This window comes from Dioscorea cayenensis, chromosome 20 (assembly GCF_009730915.1).
Source record: "Dioscorea cayenensis subsp. rotundata cultivar TDr96_F1 chromosome 20, TDr96_F1_v2_PseudoChromosome.rev07_lg8_w22 25.fasta, whole genome shotgun sequence".
Taxonomy (NCBI): Eukaryota; Viridiplantae; Streptophyta; class Magnoliopsida; order Dioscoreales; family Dioscoreaceae; genus Dioscorea; species Dioscorea cayenensis.
In genome coordinates, this window is record NC_052490.1 from 31,139,650 (window position 1) to 31,157,636 (window position 17,987).

The 17,987-nt window shown below is 35.8% G+C and overlaps 4 protein-coding genes across 4 annotated transcripts; 2 read left to right on the forward strand and 2 right to left on the reverse strand.

The window, feature by feature from the left end:
* Positions 1–747: 747 nt before the first annotated feature.
* On the reverse strand, positions 748–3,927 carry LOC120251721 (protein BZR1 homolog 3-like). The gene is made up of 2 exons (XM_039260357.1): positions 3,570–3,927; positions 748–1,820 (listed from the first exon to the last, which is right to left on the reverse strand). Exons 1-2 carry the CDS (start codon positions 3,783–3,785, stop codon positions 1,011–1,013), a joined length of 1,026 nt encoding a protein of 341 aa, XP_039116291.1. The 5' UTR covers positions 3,786–3,927; the 3' UTR covers positions 748–1,010.
* A 2,422-nt stretch (positions 3,928–6,349) lies between these two features.
* Positions 6,350–7,821, reverse strand: LOC120251164. Its single transcript, XM_039259702.1, has 3 exons — positions 7,357–7,821; positions 6,907–7,024; positions 6,350–6,820 (listed from the first exon to the last, which is right to left on the reverse strand). Exons 1-3 carry the CDS (start codon positions 7,812–7,814, stop codon positions 6,617–6,619), a joined length of 780 nt encoding a protein of 259 aa, XP_039115636.1. The 5' UTR covers positions 7,815–7,821; the 3' UTR covers positions 6,350–6,616.
* Positions 7,822–10,728: 2,907 nt separating this feature from the next.
* LOC120251060 (heat stress transcription factor A-4d-like) lies at positions 10,729–13,609 on the forward strand. Its single transcript, XM_039259602.1, has 3 exons — positions 10,729–11,101; positions 11,575–12,560; positions 13,478–13,609. Exons 1-2 carry the CDS (start codon positions 10,865–10,867, stop codon positions 12,556–12,558), a joined length of 1,221 nt encoding a protein of 406 aa, XP_039115536.1. The 5' UTR covers positions 10,729–10,864; the 3' UTR covers positions 12,559–12,560; positions 13,478–13,609.
* LOC120251061 (pathogenesis-related protein PR-1-like) lies at positions 12,706–14,183 on the forward strand. Its single transcript, XM_039259603.1, has one exon. It carries the CDS (start codon positions 13,425–13,427, stop codon positions 13,932–13,934), a length of 510 nt encoding a protein of 169 aa, XP_039115537.1. The 5' UTR covers positions 12,706–13,424; the 3' UTR covers positions 13,935–14,183.
* Positions 14,184–17,987: the final 3,804 nt, after the last annotated feature.

The following is a 17,987-nucleotide window of genomic DNA, read 5'->3' on the forward strand; positions in this document are numbered from 1 at the left end:
GGAATTGCCTCTCTGATGAAGAATTACAATATCTGTGTTGCCTGGCATATTGACCATGAATCTTGTACTTTGAAGCAAAATCTCAACAATTTCCCCAATATTTGCTTTGAGACTATTCCCTGTGAAGACAACAATATTACCAATGCTCTAGCAAACTTTGGTCGCCAGAACCCTCAGCTTTCTCTTTACTACCAAGGCTTAGACCACCCAATTGGCTTGAAGAAATGTGTTCTAGGAAACATCTTTGCTTTTAGTTTTTTTTTTTGTGTGCGTTTTTTTTTTCCTTTAGCATTCACCCCTTTTGTTTCAAAAAAAAATGTTTAGAAAAACCCCATTTTTAGAAAAATTTTGGAAAACAATTAAAATAAATTTCTCAAAATATTCCATTTGAATTTGTTTTCCTTCTATTTCACTGTTTTATAAATTTTATGTTTAAATTTTAATTTAATTTTTTTGAAAAGTTATTTTATTATTTATATTTTCCAAGTTATATTTTATAACATATTTAAGTAATTATATTAAGATTTTAAGCAAAGGGAATTTATGTTTTAAAACTAAATTACTTTTAATGTATAAATTTGATAAATTTATTTAAATTTTTAAATAAACACGGTACATTCTTCATTGAGGGAACCAAATGTTATGAGTTTTACGAAAAATCTAACAACAGATTTTTCTTTTTTTTAATGAAAATGTAAACTATGGGGGTGTATCAGAAAATGAACCCTATCCCCAAGTTGGCACATATCACAAGAAATGAGAAATAGTTGCATTACATAACAAGTATAACATAATGCTGCTATTCCTTCCAATAAATAAATTCTAGGCAACAATTCAACAATTTTAACAAAATTAAGATGTTTCAAACAAATGACAGAGGATGGAGGCTAACTATGAAACTACATGTACTCTGCTTTTCCCTCTCTATGCCTCTTATCAGCTCCATGGTAAACACAAGACAAGAAGGTAATGCGAAAAAATAAACGACGAAACATTTCATATCGACACACTCATATGGCATCGGCTCTGGTTCTTGAGGTCCCAAGGGTGAGCTCCAGATCATCTGATCCACATTCCTCGTGAATCCTCTCCCCCTCCCATGGCTTCACAACTGTTGGCACTGGGAGATTGCCATTGCTGCTGCTACCAAATGCAAACTCATCAGATGCACCATCAAACATTTGGACATCACGAGCGCCGATAACTGGAGAACATGTACCACTCTGCCCTGGAGTACACATCCTGGACGAGCCCCGAGTAGCTATTGTCTCCCTGAAGATGCTGAATGGATTCGAAGAAACAAGGCTGAATGTAGGTGATGAGGGGCCTCCATTTTGAATCTGAAGTCCTGAGAGCCATCCAGAATCAGGAAAGATTTGGCGACCGGGGCTTGATGGATTGGAAGATGGCATGAATGAGGAGCTTGCGCTGGCTCCCCATGCCTGGGCAGAAGAATCATCCCAATCAGACTTCATACGAGGAGTACTGGCAGTCGGAGAGCTCAGAGGAGGTGTGACAGGGGCACTTCTTGAGCCAACATGAATGATGAAAGGGTGTTTCGACGTAACAGAGGAAGCAGAGGCAAGATTTTTGAGCCAGGGGATGAGGGAATTTCCATCAGGGGCATTAGTGTTAGTATTGGCATTGGTGATGTAAGAGGATGAAGCAGGGCTTGCAAATGATGATGAGGCAGGGCTCGGGTTGTATGAGGCACAAGGGCTCAGGTTGTATGAGGCACAAGGTGTTGGCTGATATGAGGAGCATGGGCTAGGTGAAGTAGAGCCCCCTACCATCTCCATGCGCTCCACTGGTTTGCATCCCTGTGACATCATGAATGAAAGAAGGTAAGAAAGCTCACTGCATCAAATAGACAGGGTGGGCTTTTTTTTCTGAGTTCCAGTTGCAATCTTAGAAAGCTTTGAAAATGATGATCCTAATGTGTTCTAAAACCAATCTTTAATTATGTATTTGAATGGCAGTGAGTTTGAAAATTTTTCAAAGACTGATTGTTAGAAGTTAGAACAGCCTGAGCTGTAAAATCATGAAAATTTCCAAACTGAATAAATTAATGCATGTCTTTGTCAAAACTCCATGAGATAAGGGCTTGGCACATTCATCAACACCAAGTCTAGCATGAAACTGCTAAGCAGTTAACACACTTTGCATAATATGCAAATAATAATTCAAAACTGAGAACAACTCCCTAAAACTTGCTTGCACGACCACATGCAATCAAGTGTCAGATTGTAATTCGCAATTTGCAAGGCAGATTTCTCTCACCTAAATTGGTCCTAATGCTAGTAATTGGATCATAATACACTTTTGCAGCTTTTATTTAATACAAGTGCCAGAAGTACCAATGAATCCAACCATCAATGGCACTGGCATGACAGTTGCATGCAAGTCAATATAAATTCAAGACATTCCACACAGTAGACTAGATCAACTCAATATAGGGCTGGAGGCATGTTCCTCCATTTACTGAAGTTACTGTATCAATAAAATAAACAATATCAAATCAATGCCTGGTTTTCTTGGGGAACTAGGAAGCCATCAACTGCTTCTTTAAGTCATTTATAGAACTACGTCATTATAACTGTACTTAGTCTCATGGATGTAACATATTGTTATTAACAATAGTGACCAAAAATGGACCTTAATTATTAGTCTTCCAAATAACTTAATTTCCCATAAAAATGGTTTTCATTATCAACTAATGAGAAATAGAGGCAGAGGCAAGCTTTCTGGCAATATAATTATCAAGTTACTTAAAATGCTCACTAGCAAATCATCCTTTCATTAACTTCCACATGACTTCTTTTTATATCAAAATGGATTGCTATAACAATAAAAAAAAATCACACTCAATCATTAATACACTAAATTAACAAGTTTTTCAAGATTGTTATCCTAGAAATAATCATCAAATCACATTATACACACACACACACACAAAATGCCATCCCAATAAAATTGCCCACTGCCAGATTTACCAGTCTAAAAAATACAATTGAGATATCAATCAAAACCACTAAAATGTTTGAAAATACTAAAATTTCCCCAATTCTGAATAAATATCAGCAAGAACTACTTCCAATCATTCATACCAATCCAATTTCAGCCCCAATGTTTTCATGAAAATTGCACACCTACCATACTCACAATGCAAAATACATGCACTAAACTTGCTTGTATACTCATTCTTTCAACGCCTCATACTAATTTCTTTAAATTCTCCACAAATTGGAAAAATTATCACTTGCCCACACATTAAATTAGTAATCCTTAACCACCACCTTGTCAAATCATCAATTCCTCTGCTGCCCACCCTTCTCAAAATGCAATCTTAATCCAGCAAGCCCTAAAGCGATGATAAATAATTATAAATTTTTTTATTTAAACAAAAACAAACAAAGTTAGAAATTGTGAAAGATCAACAAAGATCAAACCCTCCCACCACTCAAAATACGCCATTTGAACAAGAAAACCCAAAGAAGAAGAAGACAAACATCACCAGAACTCATGTTCTTTCAATCAAGAAAAAACACAAAGCGAAAAGGAACCAATACCTTGCGATAGGTTGTGCCGTCCTCGTCGACGGTCCAACCGGCCTCGGCGCAGACAGCCTTGAGAACCTCGTTATTGTCACAGTGCTTGGGGAGCATGTAGTTCCCGTACATGCGCAAACCCTTGTAGATCTTCGCCGCGATCGCCCTCCGCCTCCGCTCTCTCCTCTTGTTGTTCTCCCTCTCCTTCCACGTCGGCGTCCTGGTCCCCGACGTCATACCGGCGAGCTCGAAACCTTCACCTGAAATTGAAAACCCGCCGAGAGATCGCCGGTGAGCACCGAGAAGAACTGAACTATTTGGTTCGATGTCGTTGAAAAACGTTAGTTTTATAGGAACTGAGGCTTTCACACAGCGATGAGGAGGTTACAAAGACCAAAACACAGCGACTTAAAAGCCCATGATTTTCAAAATAAATTACACAAATACCATCGAGGAAAGAGAAGAGTGAGTAGGGAGAGTATAGGGGTAGAATAGGAAACGAAGAGTGGGGAACACAAAGCCGTCTCGCACGTGCCAAAGCTATCATTCGCCGGCCATAGAGGGGGCGATGTAGCGTGATAATAGCGCGAATCTCAACACATGATGCGTTTTCTCAGTGGATGGCTCAGAAGAAAGTAAAATGGAAAAGTGGTTATCCCGAGGCAAGTCAAATCATAAAAGACAGTACATCGAGATACACAATAACGTGGGCCAGAATATCTCAGCCATCCGTTTACAGAGCGCGGGAAACGGGGGGGTGGTCGAACGTGGGGCCCGGTCAGCCACTCCATGTGAGAGTGGGGCCGGTCGGACTACGTGATTGTGGGCGCACGTGCAGCAGCCGGGAAGCAACGTAACGCGTTGGTGGTGGGGTCCACTTTCTCTTTTCCCAGTTTGTGTAACCACGTCACGTGGCGGGACCAGAGAGGCCTGGTGTAGGGCCCAGCTGCAGGCGCGAGTTTTTAAGTCACCCACGAGTTAATTAAACAATTAAAAAAATTGCCAAATTAATTATAAATATAAATATATATATATATATAATAATAAGCATAGAGGGCGTGAGAAACCGTTCGTATCACGTGATTGGCACGTGCGAAGGAGGGTAAAAGTGTCATAGAGGATCCGCCAGAGTAGTGTGAACGATGGAAGTCAAGGGAACGGACAACGTGGGAATCTCAGTCACACTGCCACACTTGGAAACACATACACATGACCGGTGGGAATGCAGTGAATGGTGGTCAGGCTTGTGAACAACCAAATATATGAAGATAAAAAGAGGACCAAAAAAGTGAACCAGAATATTAACTGCTTTTTGTCAGGAATATATTGTTCAATGTAACAGACTGAGACTTGTTTCATTGACCACAAATATATAATGGGCCACACAACAGCACGTGTTTGAATAGTAAATGCTTGGCTTTCAAATGAGTAATGAATTACTCTGTGAAAGATACGCATGCAAGTGCATCAGTATGGACAATTAATAATGTAAATAAGTGAGAGATTGGAAGAGAAGAAGGATTAGGTACAGCTTTGTTGCATGTTGTTGAAAGATTGAGTTTAGATGATTGAACAATGATTAACATGCTGGAACATAGTGATGACTGATGAACTTTGTGATTGCTGTAAAGGAAATGAGCCTCAAGACACAAAGATGAGTGTTACTGTAGATGTTCATCTTTATGTAAACATCATCATCTCAGCTGAAAACAAAGAACCTTTAATTGAAAACAAAAGGGGAGAAATGGTTAGCAAATTTTGCACAATGATGTCATGATTCAACATGAATGGAAGATAGCAAGAAATGCATATAGCATATTTGAAGGCCTGAACAAGCCAGGCTGCAACAAGATAAAAATGATGATTGCACAAACTAGAACATTTTCATAAGTTCCAAGTGGCACGAACTGTTGTTAACAATAAAAAATTATTATTGGCTTCTCCACAATGCCACAACTCCAATTATGGCCATTAAACTGCTTCTCAAAGTGCAAGTGATAAGAAAATTCTCCTTAGAACATATCATTATACACTCTGCTCTGCACATGCATTGAATCAAATAGCCACTATCCACACATCATGGCCTTTTTAAGTTTCTAAGTGAGGTTGTCAAATCAAGAAGGCAATAGGGCAGAATTTAATCATTGACATCCAGAGGATGCATTACATGGGTGTCTTTTAAAGCGATGACAATAGTGATAATCATCAGAACAAGGCTGAAACTTTCATAGCTCAGCACCCTTAATTGATCCAAGGTAGTCAACAAAACTTGATGATGTCAGGTTGGACGAGTTGCCCAAAATTCAATCCTGATGTTTAGGGATTTGGTGGTAGCTCACACATCAAACTAATCCGGAAATAGCAATGGGCGGCAACCTAACACGCCTGTGCACAGTGTAATTTACACAATATCCATTTAACATTTGACTTATGTGTGCATTCACCACACTACACACAATAAATAAATCTCTTGCATCATACAGCACATAAGCATATATGTGCTTATGAAGAAATGCCTCCAAACACACCAACTTCTTAGGCAGAAATAAAATTGAAAAAATTGTACCCTCATAACCTTATCGATAGTTTTCACCATGCAAATTCTTATGCTTTATTTGAAATAGGACCATAAAAAAAAAATTCTTTCACCTATTATGAATCTAGAACTAGGTAATCACAGAGTTGAGTCCCTCATCTCAGAATCTCTCTCAAGAACAAGGAATACAACTTGTTTGCACTTTTATCATTACCATAGAAATGTAAGATTGCAGAAGTTCCACGCCAAAAGAAGAGTTAGGAAATTAAGCAAAGTTATTGGCTGATTCTCAACCAAAATTTAAATTTCAACGACTAAGACATAGACACACAATCCCACGTATACACATTTAAGCAAAATTTGTTGTCATTAACGAAATAAAAATGAAATAAAAATGAACACTTCTACACATAAAAGGTATCTCTAAGGTCCCAATTGGTACAATAGCTTCTGAGCTGAGATTAAAATGTGGATGTTATAAATTTCCAAGCAAGTGAAATAATACCTCAAATACTAGGCTTCTTTTGCACTTTCAGTCACTTAGGTTGACTACATCTTTCAACAACTTCCCAGCAGAAAGCTTTAAATCCTCAGGAACTTGTAACTGTTGAGGAATGGAGTCCAATGCATACATTGTAAGGAGTCTCATCACATCAGCCAGCACAATTTTCTCCACTCTACCCACCTTTTTATTTACAAACTGACAGGCATTTTTAAGCACACAAGCTCGGCATGTCTGAAAGAATAACAAAATATTACTTTGAGCCCAAGCATAAGATACTCACTAATAATGGAACATGAATAGAACATAAAGCAACTCACAACATCTTCCTGAATGCTGAAAAAGGAACGCATTCTTTTAGCTGCAAAAACAGTTCCTCTATCAACAGATGGGCAACCAAATATGGCAACTTTCTTTAGATCACTACCAGACAGCCACCTGTGCAAGGGAAGAAGATCAAAGAATTTCAAAAAGGATGCAATGAATCTGTAATAACAGAGCTTTTCCTCTAAACGTAAGAAATGTCAAAAGCCTGACAAATTTTTTTTTTTTCTTCATCACTAGGGAAAGCTCGAATTAAGCAAGTCACAGATCAAGGAAATAGATATGTCATCCTGGAGTGATAATTCTAATACTAATGAATCATTTAATGCAAGATATCAATCAAAAGCAATGAACTTCAATAGGAAACAAAACAAATTAATACTAAATAACAACGAGCAAATCAATACAAGAGAATGAAGAAAAAAAAAATTGCAGTTTTCACCCACTTTGCGATTTCCTGATGAGCCAGGCCAAACTTCTCCGCAGCGACCTTCAAGAAATTTCGAGAATTACAGTTACGCGGGATCTTCAGAGGATCAAATTCGCCATCGTCCGCCATGAAATTCGCGTTCTGTAAGAGCCCCTCGTCATGGAACCGCTTCACAAGCAAAAGCATCTCGGTGGGGATATCTTTAGGAAAGCCCTTCACCGCCATAACCCTAGAAACAAGCAAAGGATTGGAGGGCGGGGATACTCCACTACTCTTCGTCTTCTTCTTCTTGTTTTTCTGCTCGGCATTGGCAGCTGTGGGATTCGCGGATTTCTTGCTCGGCGAGGGAGTGGCGAAGATCGAGGAGAGGGTTTGGGGCTTCGGAGGTTGAAGGGATGAAAAGCAGAAGCTAGGGTTAGGGTTTAGAATGGGGTTTCGAAGGGTTCTGGAGCGAAGGATGCGAGCGAGCACCATTGTTCCCCTTTTTCGAAGCCTTATTATGTTTAATATATTTCCCTCTTGCGCGATGGATTCAAGAAGGTCCAAATGGGCCCCAAAAGATGGGCTTTTAAGGGGCTTTTTACATTGAAGTCCATAACTGGTTGTCAAATTAATGAATTATAGCTAAATATTAATTTTTTTTTTTTTTAAATTGATAAAATGTGAGTTTGATAATATGAAATGTTGATTTCACTTGCTGATAGATTAGCTTTGCAAAGACCTTTAGACATACCCAAATCCCGCTTTCTTTGGCGAATTTGTGAGGAAAACTGGTCTCATAACGTTTCATCTATTAATATATTAGCTTAGACTCTTTTAGCCAAAGCAATCACGTGGCATATTTGGCTTGTTAGAAACGATTGCATGTTTAATTTCAATTTAATTCCACTTGCTTCCATTATTTTAAAAATTAGTCATATGTTCCTCTTTTGGGTTTTTGCAACTCTTGCAGTAAAAGACAGAAACTGGAGCAACCAGCAACATCGGTTAAGAGAAGCATCCAATTCTCAGGGTCTTCCATGTGAGATGATAAAGACCTTGACGTGTAGGTTCCAGATCCTTGTGACATGTGCTTGATTCAGTGTCTACTTGATTACCCTGGTAAGAGGGCTTTCTTGAGGTCCGGATTATCTGTTTGTTTTCCACTAGCATTCTTATATCTCTTGGACTATGTGCTTTTTCTTTATTGTACTTCGCTTGTGTTTGTGTTTTTACTTCCGGTGGAAACAATATCATGTGCTTCAATTTCTTTCTAATAAATTTGAGGTTTATCCTTTTTTTTTTCAAAAAAATTGCTGATTTTAGTCTTTTAATTTTAAATATTATTATTATTATTATTATTGTTTTAATTTTTAATTTAAATGAGGGATGAAGTGGATTTGAGCATAAGGAATGTGTTTTTACAAAGTGGGGACTGCACACAACAGCTACAGAAAAGAAAAAACTGACACAAAACAACAAACTAGAAAGATAGAGCAAACTCTAAAGCGGCTCCTCCCAACCAATTAGGAAGATCAAGATCTCTATGAAACAGGGACAACCCATGACTCACTCTACCATGAGCATTAGGCTTGTCGACAAGGCAATTAAACTCTATGGGAATGTATAGAAGTTCAACTCCAGGAATTAGATCAATCATCTCATTAACGTCAGGAATCAGATCCTCTATTATGCAGGAAATGCAATGCTCTTGATATTGAACCAACTGAATGGCTAACAAACAATCACAAAAGGATAGAATATGGCTTCAAATCATTCATAAGACAGAACTACAGCCCCACCCGAATAACTTCCAACTCTGTAGCAGTACATGAGTCCATTATGATTGTAGCAGCTCCTGCCAAAATAATATGAGCATTATTAGAAACAATAACAAAACCTAACCACTTGGAGACCTACAATCAATCCAAGAGGAATCAGTGATTAGGGAGATAGAATTAGAAATGAAAGACTGGTTGTGCAACTCCCTGCTCACCAGACGATCTTCATTCTCAGAGTCCTCCATAATTCTGAGTCCTTGTTGGAAGATAAGAAAACAATTCATATTCTTTGAATTAAAGACCACATTGCACCAAGCTTTCCAAATTAGCCAGGCACAAGTAGCAATAAGGGTTTTGAAACCTCTATCCCCTGTCCAAGTTTGCTAGTCTTTGGTGAGCCAATTCCTCTCAGAAAATTCATCTTCAAAATTAAGCCAAACATTGGCATGAGAAGCCACTAGGGACCAGCAAGCTCTGATCTTTAAACATCTTCAAATGACATGGTCAATTGTTTTTCCACCAGGTTACAAAAAGGATAAAGTTTTTGGAAGAGGAGCAAGGCGAACCCACTAAAGCACCCGGTGAACGCGCAGACAAACTCGCTGGAACAAGTGGGGGACGAGCCGCTCACGTGGGCTCTGGAACCACTTGTACATAATCACTATTTACAACTCTCAGAAATATGCCTTTAGTCGAGAATCGAACTCTCACCACTCAATAAAAGCTCTATCGGTGACCCGTGTACCAATAAACTCGCAGGTTGTTGGCTTACAAAAAGGATAAAGTTTGAAAGGGTCAATCTTAAGATTATAGTAGAAGCTAAATGCTGGAGTACGACCATGCAAGATTCTCCACAGGAATATCTTGATTTTGGGGAGATGCATGAAGCCTCCATAAAGTATGCCACCCATTTCAGCTTTAGGATATATCCAAAGAACTCAGATTTTTTTGCATGCTTCTAATCCATAAAAACAAATTAATTTAAATTTTAAATAGTACTATACAATTATTAAGAAGGATTCTTCTTAGGTTTAGGATAACAAAAATATATGTTTTCATAATTATTGATTCATAGATATTAATTTTTTTTTAATAATAGATAAATCATAATTATTATTTAAAATAAAATTACATTAAAAAAAAAAAACAAAGAGGTCAGTTTAAAGTAACAAAAACTCAGGTTATTCAAATAAAAAATTTTACATAAAAAGAAAAAAAAAAAAAACTTTTGCTGAGAGATATACCATATTATAAAACCCTCAATAATAACTCATTAGAAGACCTTCTAAGAAACTTACATGAGATTTAAAAAAATCTGGAAAATAATAATAAATTTTCATATTGAACACATTTTCTTATAGTTTAAAAAAGACTCTAAAAACCCAATTCCAAGATTCAATCTCATTCCATCAAGCAATTTAGATCCATAAACAAAGTAAGTGGTGAGCTATCAAACACCCATCAATTAATACACAAATATTAATCTCATAGTGCAAAAATCAAAGTCAAAGTCAAAGTCAAAGTCAAACCAAAGATTAATAAGCACTCGTCCCTCTGAGTCTCTGACGCCTCCAATCTTCTAGAAGATCCATGATATCTCATCTCTGCAGCCAAAAAAATATTAAAAAAAAATATATATAAAAAAATAAAAACAAAACAAAAGAGGCCGCGCTTTGCTTTGTATGCAGTTCATCGAACAAGAAGAAGAAGAAGAAGAAGAAGAAGGTCTAGGGTTTGAGGTTGATCCAGAGGAGCATAGAGAAGATGGCCGTATCTCATGGAGCTTCGAGCTCCCCCACCTCCAGCTCGAGTTCGCCTGCGCCGTTCCTCATGAAGACGTATCAAATGGTCGATGATCCGGCGACGAACACCATCGTCTCGTGGAGTTCATCGAACATTAGCTTCGTTGTCTGGAAGTTGGCGGAGTTTTCGCGTGACCTTCTCCCCAAGTACTTCAAGCATAACAATTTCTCCAGCTTTGTACGCCAGCTCAATACTTATGTGAGTGATTTCAATCTGTTTCTCTTTTTTTCTTTGAAAAAAACAGAAAAAGTATCTAGATTTTAGTCTGAATTCTTTGTTTATATGGAATTTTTTCAGTCAATTGTATATTTTTTTGTTGATTTGTTCGTCTCTGGATGACAGTGAAGTAGGGCAAGAAAAAAAAATGTTTTTTTTTTTTTGTTGAATTTATCATTGGCTACTCAATGGTTTGTTTACTTTGTTTTTGATGGTTTGGAGATTGCTGATGATGAGGATGCTGATATGTGTTCTTGTGAATTTCTCTGTGAATTAATTGGGAACTTGAATTGTATGAGAGAGTTCATACTTTTGCACCATTTTGTAGTGATCGTTTTTTCTCTGTTTTATGAAAGAACTATGTTTGAATAAGATTGTGGAATTAGAAACTTTTGTGTAGCATTTTCTGTTGTGTTTCAATTGGAATGAAGTTGTATTGTTTGCTTTGGTATCAGGGTTTCCATAAAATTGATCCAGATCGATGGGAATTTGCGAACGAGGAGTTTGTTAGAGGGCAGAGGCACTTGTTGAGGAATATTCACCGGCGGAAGCCAATTCACAGTCACTCTCTGCACCACAACACATCAGCGCCTTTAGCCGAAGATGAAAAACATGAGCTTGAGGAGGAGATTGATAGACTGAAACATGATAAAGATATCCTCTTATTTGAGCTTCAGAAGCATACAATGCAGCAGCAAGGATTGGAGAGCATAATTCAAGTTCTTGAGGAGAGACTGCTGATACTTGAGCAGCGGCAGAAAGATATCATTGCATTTTTGGCTAAAGTTGTACAGACACCTGGTTTTGTTCCAGATCTTTTTTACCAGTCTAATCTTCATCACAAGAAGAGAAGATTGCCAAGAATTGATTACTTGTTTGAGGATGACAAGATTGAAGAAAAGCAGATCATTTCGTTCCAGACCGTGAGAATGGATCAGAGAGATATTGGATCTATGCAGATTCTTGACACAGAATTGTTTGATAATGTTGAGTCATCGATAAGTTCATTGGAGGCCTTTTTCAGCAACGTTAGTGAGGCATCTGGTGAGGACTTACAGAATGATGATAGAATACTAAGCCAACCTTGTGCATTATCAGATGAGGCTAATGTGAATACCAATATGAGGCTTTTACCTTCTGAATTGCCTCTTCCTCTTAGTTTGGGACAGTCTGTGAATCATGTAGGAAATATTGTTGACGAAACCAAGTTATCAGCAAATCATGTGACAGGGACTGCCATTGCCACCTTGCCAACCAGTGTAAATGATGTATTCTGGGAGCAATTCCTTTCAGAATCTCCTGGTTCATCGGCCTCAAAAGATGCAGATGATAAAATAAGCACTGAAAAGATGATAGAGAAGACAGTGTGGTGCAGAGAAAGGAATGTTGAACATCTCACAGAACAAATGGGGCATCTCTCTTCAGTAGAGAGAACATGAAGGTAAATCCCCTTTCCCCTTGTATGTCAAGAAATTTCATATCTTTGCTAGCATTTCTTGCTATACTTCTATATTTCTGTCAAATTTTATTGTTTAATCTTTTCCATGTATATTTGTTGTTATATATATATATACAGCGTTTCTGTTAGACAATCAAAATGCATCTCATTCAACATAGCCTGCCTCTGCATCTGTTATTGATTGTGAGAAGCCATAAATTAATTAGACTCTGGGCAATCATTCTGCTTTAGTTTTTATTAACCCTTGGTCAAGCACACTGCATGTGGGTGAATGTTCTGTCCTTTATTCTCCACGACTAAAAATCTTGCTACTTAACTTGATTCTCATTTTCACTTTCATGTTTAAGTGCCACCATTAGACCAGCTATAAATTTGGTGTATGAAATATTGAAAAATGAACAATTAAACCACATGGGATCATGTGTACTTCCATTAGGGACCCAAATCAACGCACTCTTGTTCACTGGAAAGTCTAAACCATAAACTCAATAATCATAGCATAAGTATCTCTCCATCTGTACACAAACACAGGGACCCCACTGAATGTCATTTAGTGGCCCAATAGCAATCACCAAAAACCAATGTTTGATATGTGAAACATTACAGCCAGTTTTGATTCAAGAAGCCAAACATGCAAACATTACTCCTCACGATCAATGTGATTAGCTGGAGAACACAATTATGATTGATTGAATGTCCAAAGTCTTTACTTTAGAACTTCAATCACATGGCCAGTAACCAGCAAAATCCTTCATCAACGGCTTTCTGAATTATATATATATGTGTCAATGTGTGTGTATATCTACAAAACCTCACTCCTAAGAAAGAACAATATTCCTCGTAGCAATGGCTAAATTCCTCATATTTGTCTCATTGGTTACTGTCTTCTTCCTCTTCAGTGAAGCCAATGCTACTGCTCCTCGAAGAGCTTTAAGCTCCGCAGACACCATTGCCGCCTTCCTCGTCCCGCAGAACACTGTGAGAGCAAAGCTAGGATTGCCTCCATTGCAATGGAGCAACAATTTGGTAAAATTCGCAAAGTCATATGCAAACCAGAGAAGAGGTGACTGTGCCTTAATACACTCTACAAGTAACTATGGCGAGAACCTCTTCTGGGGCAAAGGAAACCAATGGACAATATCAGACGCCATCGCCGCCTGGGCCGCCGAGCAGGCATACTATACCTATAGTACTAACACATGCTCCCCCGGCGCTGATTGCACACATTACACACAGATGGTGTGGCGGACGACGCAGAGGGTCGGCTGCGTTAAGATCATATGCAACAGCGGCGATACCTTCATTATCTGCAACTACGATCCTCATGGCAATGTTATCGGCAGCAGGCCTTACTGAAAATTCATGCATGTACTGCTACATACTATGTATTTTGGTCATAATTTTTGTTTTTTCTGATAATGATGAAATTAAGTGATGTCACTTTCTTCATCTCCAATGTCTGAAAGTTTGAATTCAAAACCATCTCTCAGTCTACCGCAGCCATGGCATACTTGGAATGAAACACTTTCCTGGAACTTTCCACTTGTCCTGTAATTCATCTCACCTTGGAAATGGCTTTTGGAGAAGTCAGAACACAATCTTACCAAACCTTGACCAAATTAAATGAGCATTTTAATGACTCAAATTTGAACGTATCTCTTTAATTTCTCCATCTCTCTTTCTCTATATATATCAATAGAATGATCATCAAGACCATGTACCAATGGCCTGCATTAGCAAGAGATCATCAATGGTTCCTTTCATTGTTCTTCTCTTCCTTTCAACCTCTCTGCAAGCTAGGAAGCTGCTTGAGGAAAAACAAGATGATAAGAAGCTTTTCTCAATGGATGCTGGTTTGATTATCAGTGAACTTGATGGAATGGTTACACTCGGTGTGCGGCCACCGGCGTCGGAGAAAGCCACCGGCAGTGAGCGGATGCTTGGTTCAGTCCCCAGTCCAGGAATTGGCAATTAGTTCCACCAACTATGGATCTTATTTAGATCTCTAAATTAGTTATTCTTTCACAATTTTTTTCCTTTACTTTTCTACTCAAATATTTTGTAGAAAAATTCATACTGTTTATATATATATATATATATAATTCAAGTCAACATCCTTTTTTTCTAAGTGAGTTATTTTTCTTGTTTATCTTTTTGTATGAATGGAGAAAATTAATCACAAGTTAACATTTGGGGGAAAAAAAAAAGAAAAGATAAACTTTTGAGGTGGGTGGGAAGAGGCCCATTACAGTCAAAGCCACACAATGGTGCTCCATTTTGTATACATTATAAAAGTTTAAAGGCCATTATGTAACACTGTCTACCCTTAAATAACACCTTTACTTCTCCATTACGGCAGTAGTAGAAGAGATAAAACTATAATGAAAGAGTAGTGATTATTTATTCAAAAAAAAAAAAGTAGTGATTCAGTTCGTCAAGGCCCTTCCCGTTTGGACCTCCAAGTCGGTTTTTTATATATATATATATATATATATATATATATATATATATTACCATTAATTACATCATATAAAAATGAGACAAGGTAAAAAATTAAATATAAAAATAGTAAGAAAAATAAAAAAAATTAATCTGATAAAATTAAGAATATGAGAAAATCACAATTAATAATTTTTTAGTCTATTGATATAAATTTTTTTTACATAAAATATTTGTGTTCATATTAAAATTTATGCATGATCCTCATATGATTCATGAAGATAATATCAAAATAAAATTAAAAATATCAAGTTATAAAAAAATATATTAATGATATTTAAAAACAGTTACGGAGATCATCCATCTTAAATATCACAGGTTTGGTGTTGAGTGTTGTATGTTTTGTTGACGGCGTGGAGAGTTGAAGGCCATGTTCTGTGTCACTTTGGGCTCAATAATAATGCAAGCTGAGCTTATCAATTGTCTTTAATTCTTTTTGAGGATGGAGACCTGAAAAAGACTTGGCTTCATCTTCATATCTCTTTTTCCAAGAATATGATTCATGTCCACATTTTATCATTTATGTCCATGCAAGTTATCATTGATTCAATAAATCTTATACCTAATAATAATAATAATAATAATAATAATAATAATAATAATAATATAAAAGGTCAGATCTGGATATAGAAAGATATGGAATTAAGAATTTAATGAAAATCTCATGTGCACTATGGAATATGTAAGTTCAAATAATTAAGTCATCAGAGCATATTCGAATTCTCTCTTACAAAAACCACAATAAAAACATATAATTAATTAAATAATTTAAAAAAAATTAATTAAATAAATTCACTAAGATTGACAAAGTAGATGAACCATGTTTATTAGAAAGTCAAAGCAATTACATGCCAAGATTACAACAAACAGTACCAACAGCAACGCATCTCACCAAGACCTGAAACGACTGCACAACCAAAGTGGAAACAAGCGAAAAACATAGTCCATTAAAAATGGAGCAATCAATACAAAAGAAAACAAACTGTTATTGATTTTGTTCTCCCGTTTTTGTTTGTTTTGTTTTTTACATATTTTTTGTGTTAATAAATTATATTTTATTTATTAAAAAAATATTATTATTGAAAATCATTATTTTTTTAAAAAATAACTTTAATTTAATATTTGTTTTATAAATGTCATCTACGTGAGCACAATCAGGACTAGGATATATATATATTTAATAAAGTCGACAATCAACAAAGCATTAATTATGATGGCTTGATCAATCCTGTCATGCAACTTTTAAGGGAAGAACAAAAGGTATTTTTTACACAAAACTCTTAAAAATAAATTGTTATCTGATATGTTTGAACTCAAAATCTCTCAATCATAAATACGGATAGTTATTAATGGACTAACTCATGATTTTTAACTAGGAAAATATCTATCTCCAACTAATTTGACTCAAATTTAACTTATTTAATACCAATTAATATTTATCTCTATGGCTTATCCATCCGAATATGTAATATCTTTTCTTTTCCTTTGTTTAGGATAAAAAAAAAAGACATATACGGATAAGAGGTGGACTGATGAAAAGCCAACAGAATCCCATCCTATTGAAATCAATTCTGTTTTTTTACTTTTATACCCCTCATAAAAATTCCAAAATAATATATCTCCTCCCAAACTTTTTGCGGTCACAAAGGAGCAAGGTATTTAGCACTACTAACCCTATCAGCTAAGAAAAAAAAAATTGTAGTAACCCTACTGAAGTTCCGAAGAAAAAAAAGTGCAAAGTTAAAGGATTCCATTATAATTATTTGATACTGTCTAGAGTTTATAGTATGTACTAAGACAACGAGAGTAAATAGTACCAATAAAGAAAGTTCCATCCAGAACTCAGGGTAGCACTCCATTAAGCATTTTTACCCCGGCTTTTTCTTACAAGGATGTCATTGGTGACTTGTTGATCTATGTATCTATTTCCTCTCTCTCTCTCTATGTTCTCCAGTTTTCTGTATCCTTCATCCTCCCTACAACATTTTATATTTTCGGTCTTATTGCAATTTCTTCATATTTTATTAATTTTAAAAAATATTATTTATATATATATTAAAAAAATTGCATTCATGTACACACTACACATACAATTTTTTTTTTATATATTATATAGGTTTTAGTGGTTAGGGATGCTACCGTACTAAATGATTGAATCAATTTATTATATACATATATTTTTCCCCCACACTTAAATTCATTGAATATATATATATATATATATATATTCTAAACCAACAAATTATTGTCTACCGACATATTGAAAAATAATTTATTAAAAAAAATATTATGTTCAACTATTTATTTCGGTCACACATGAACACCAATAAACATTAGGTTGCTTTTACAATTTATTGTAAAGCATTTTTGGACCAACATATCCTGAAAATAATTTTTTGAGAAATTTCTTGGCCAAATATTTATTTTGGTTCACATGAACACCAACAAATATCATTTTGCTTTTATAATTCTATTTTTCTTCAACAATATTTGTAAGGTTTTTTTTTAAAATATTCTTATTGTAGAGCAATTTTAGACAAACATATCCTGAAAATAATTTTTTGAGAAATTTCTTGGCCAAATATTTATTTTGGTTCACATGAACACCAACAAATATCATTTTGCTTTTACAATTCTATTTTTCTTCAACAATATTTATTAGGTTTTTTTTTTAAATAATCTTATTGTAGAGCAATTTTAGACCAACATATCCTGAAAATAATTTTTTGAGAAATTTCTTGGCAAAAAATTTATTTTGGTTCACATGAACACCGACAAATATCATTTTGCTTTTACAATTCTATTTTTCTTCAACAATATTTGTTAGGTTTTTTTTAATAATTTTGAGATAAAAAAATTCAAACATATACTTAACGGTCAAAACTCAAAAATAAATAATTAAATAAATAT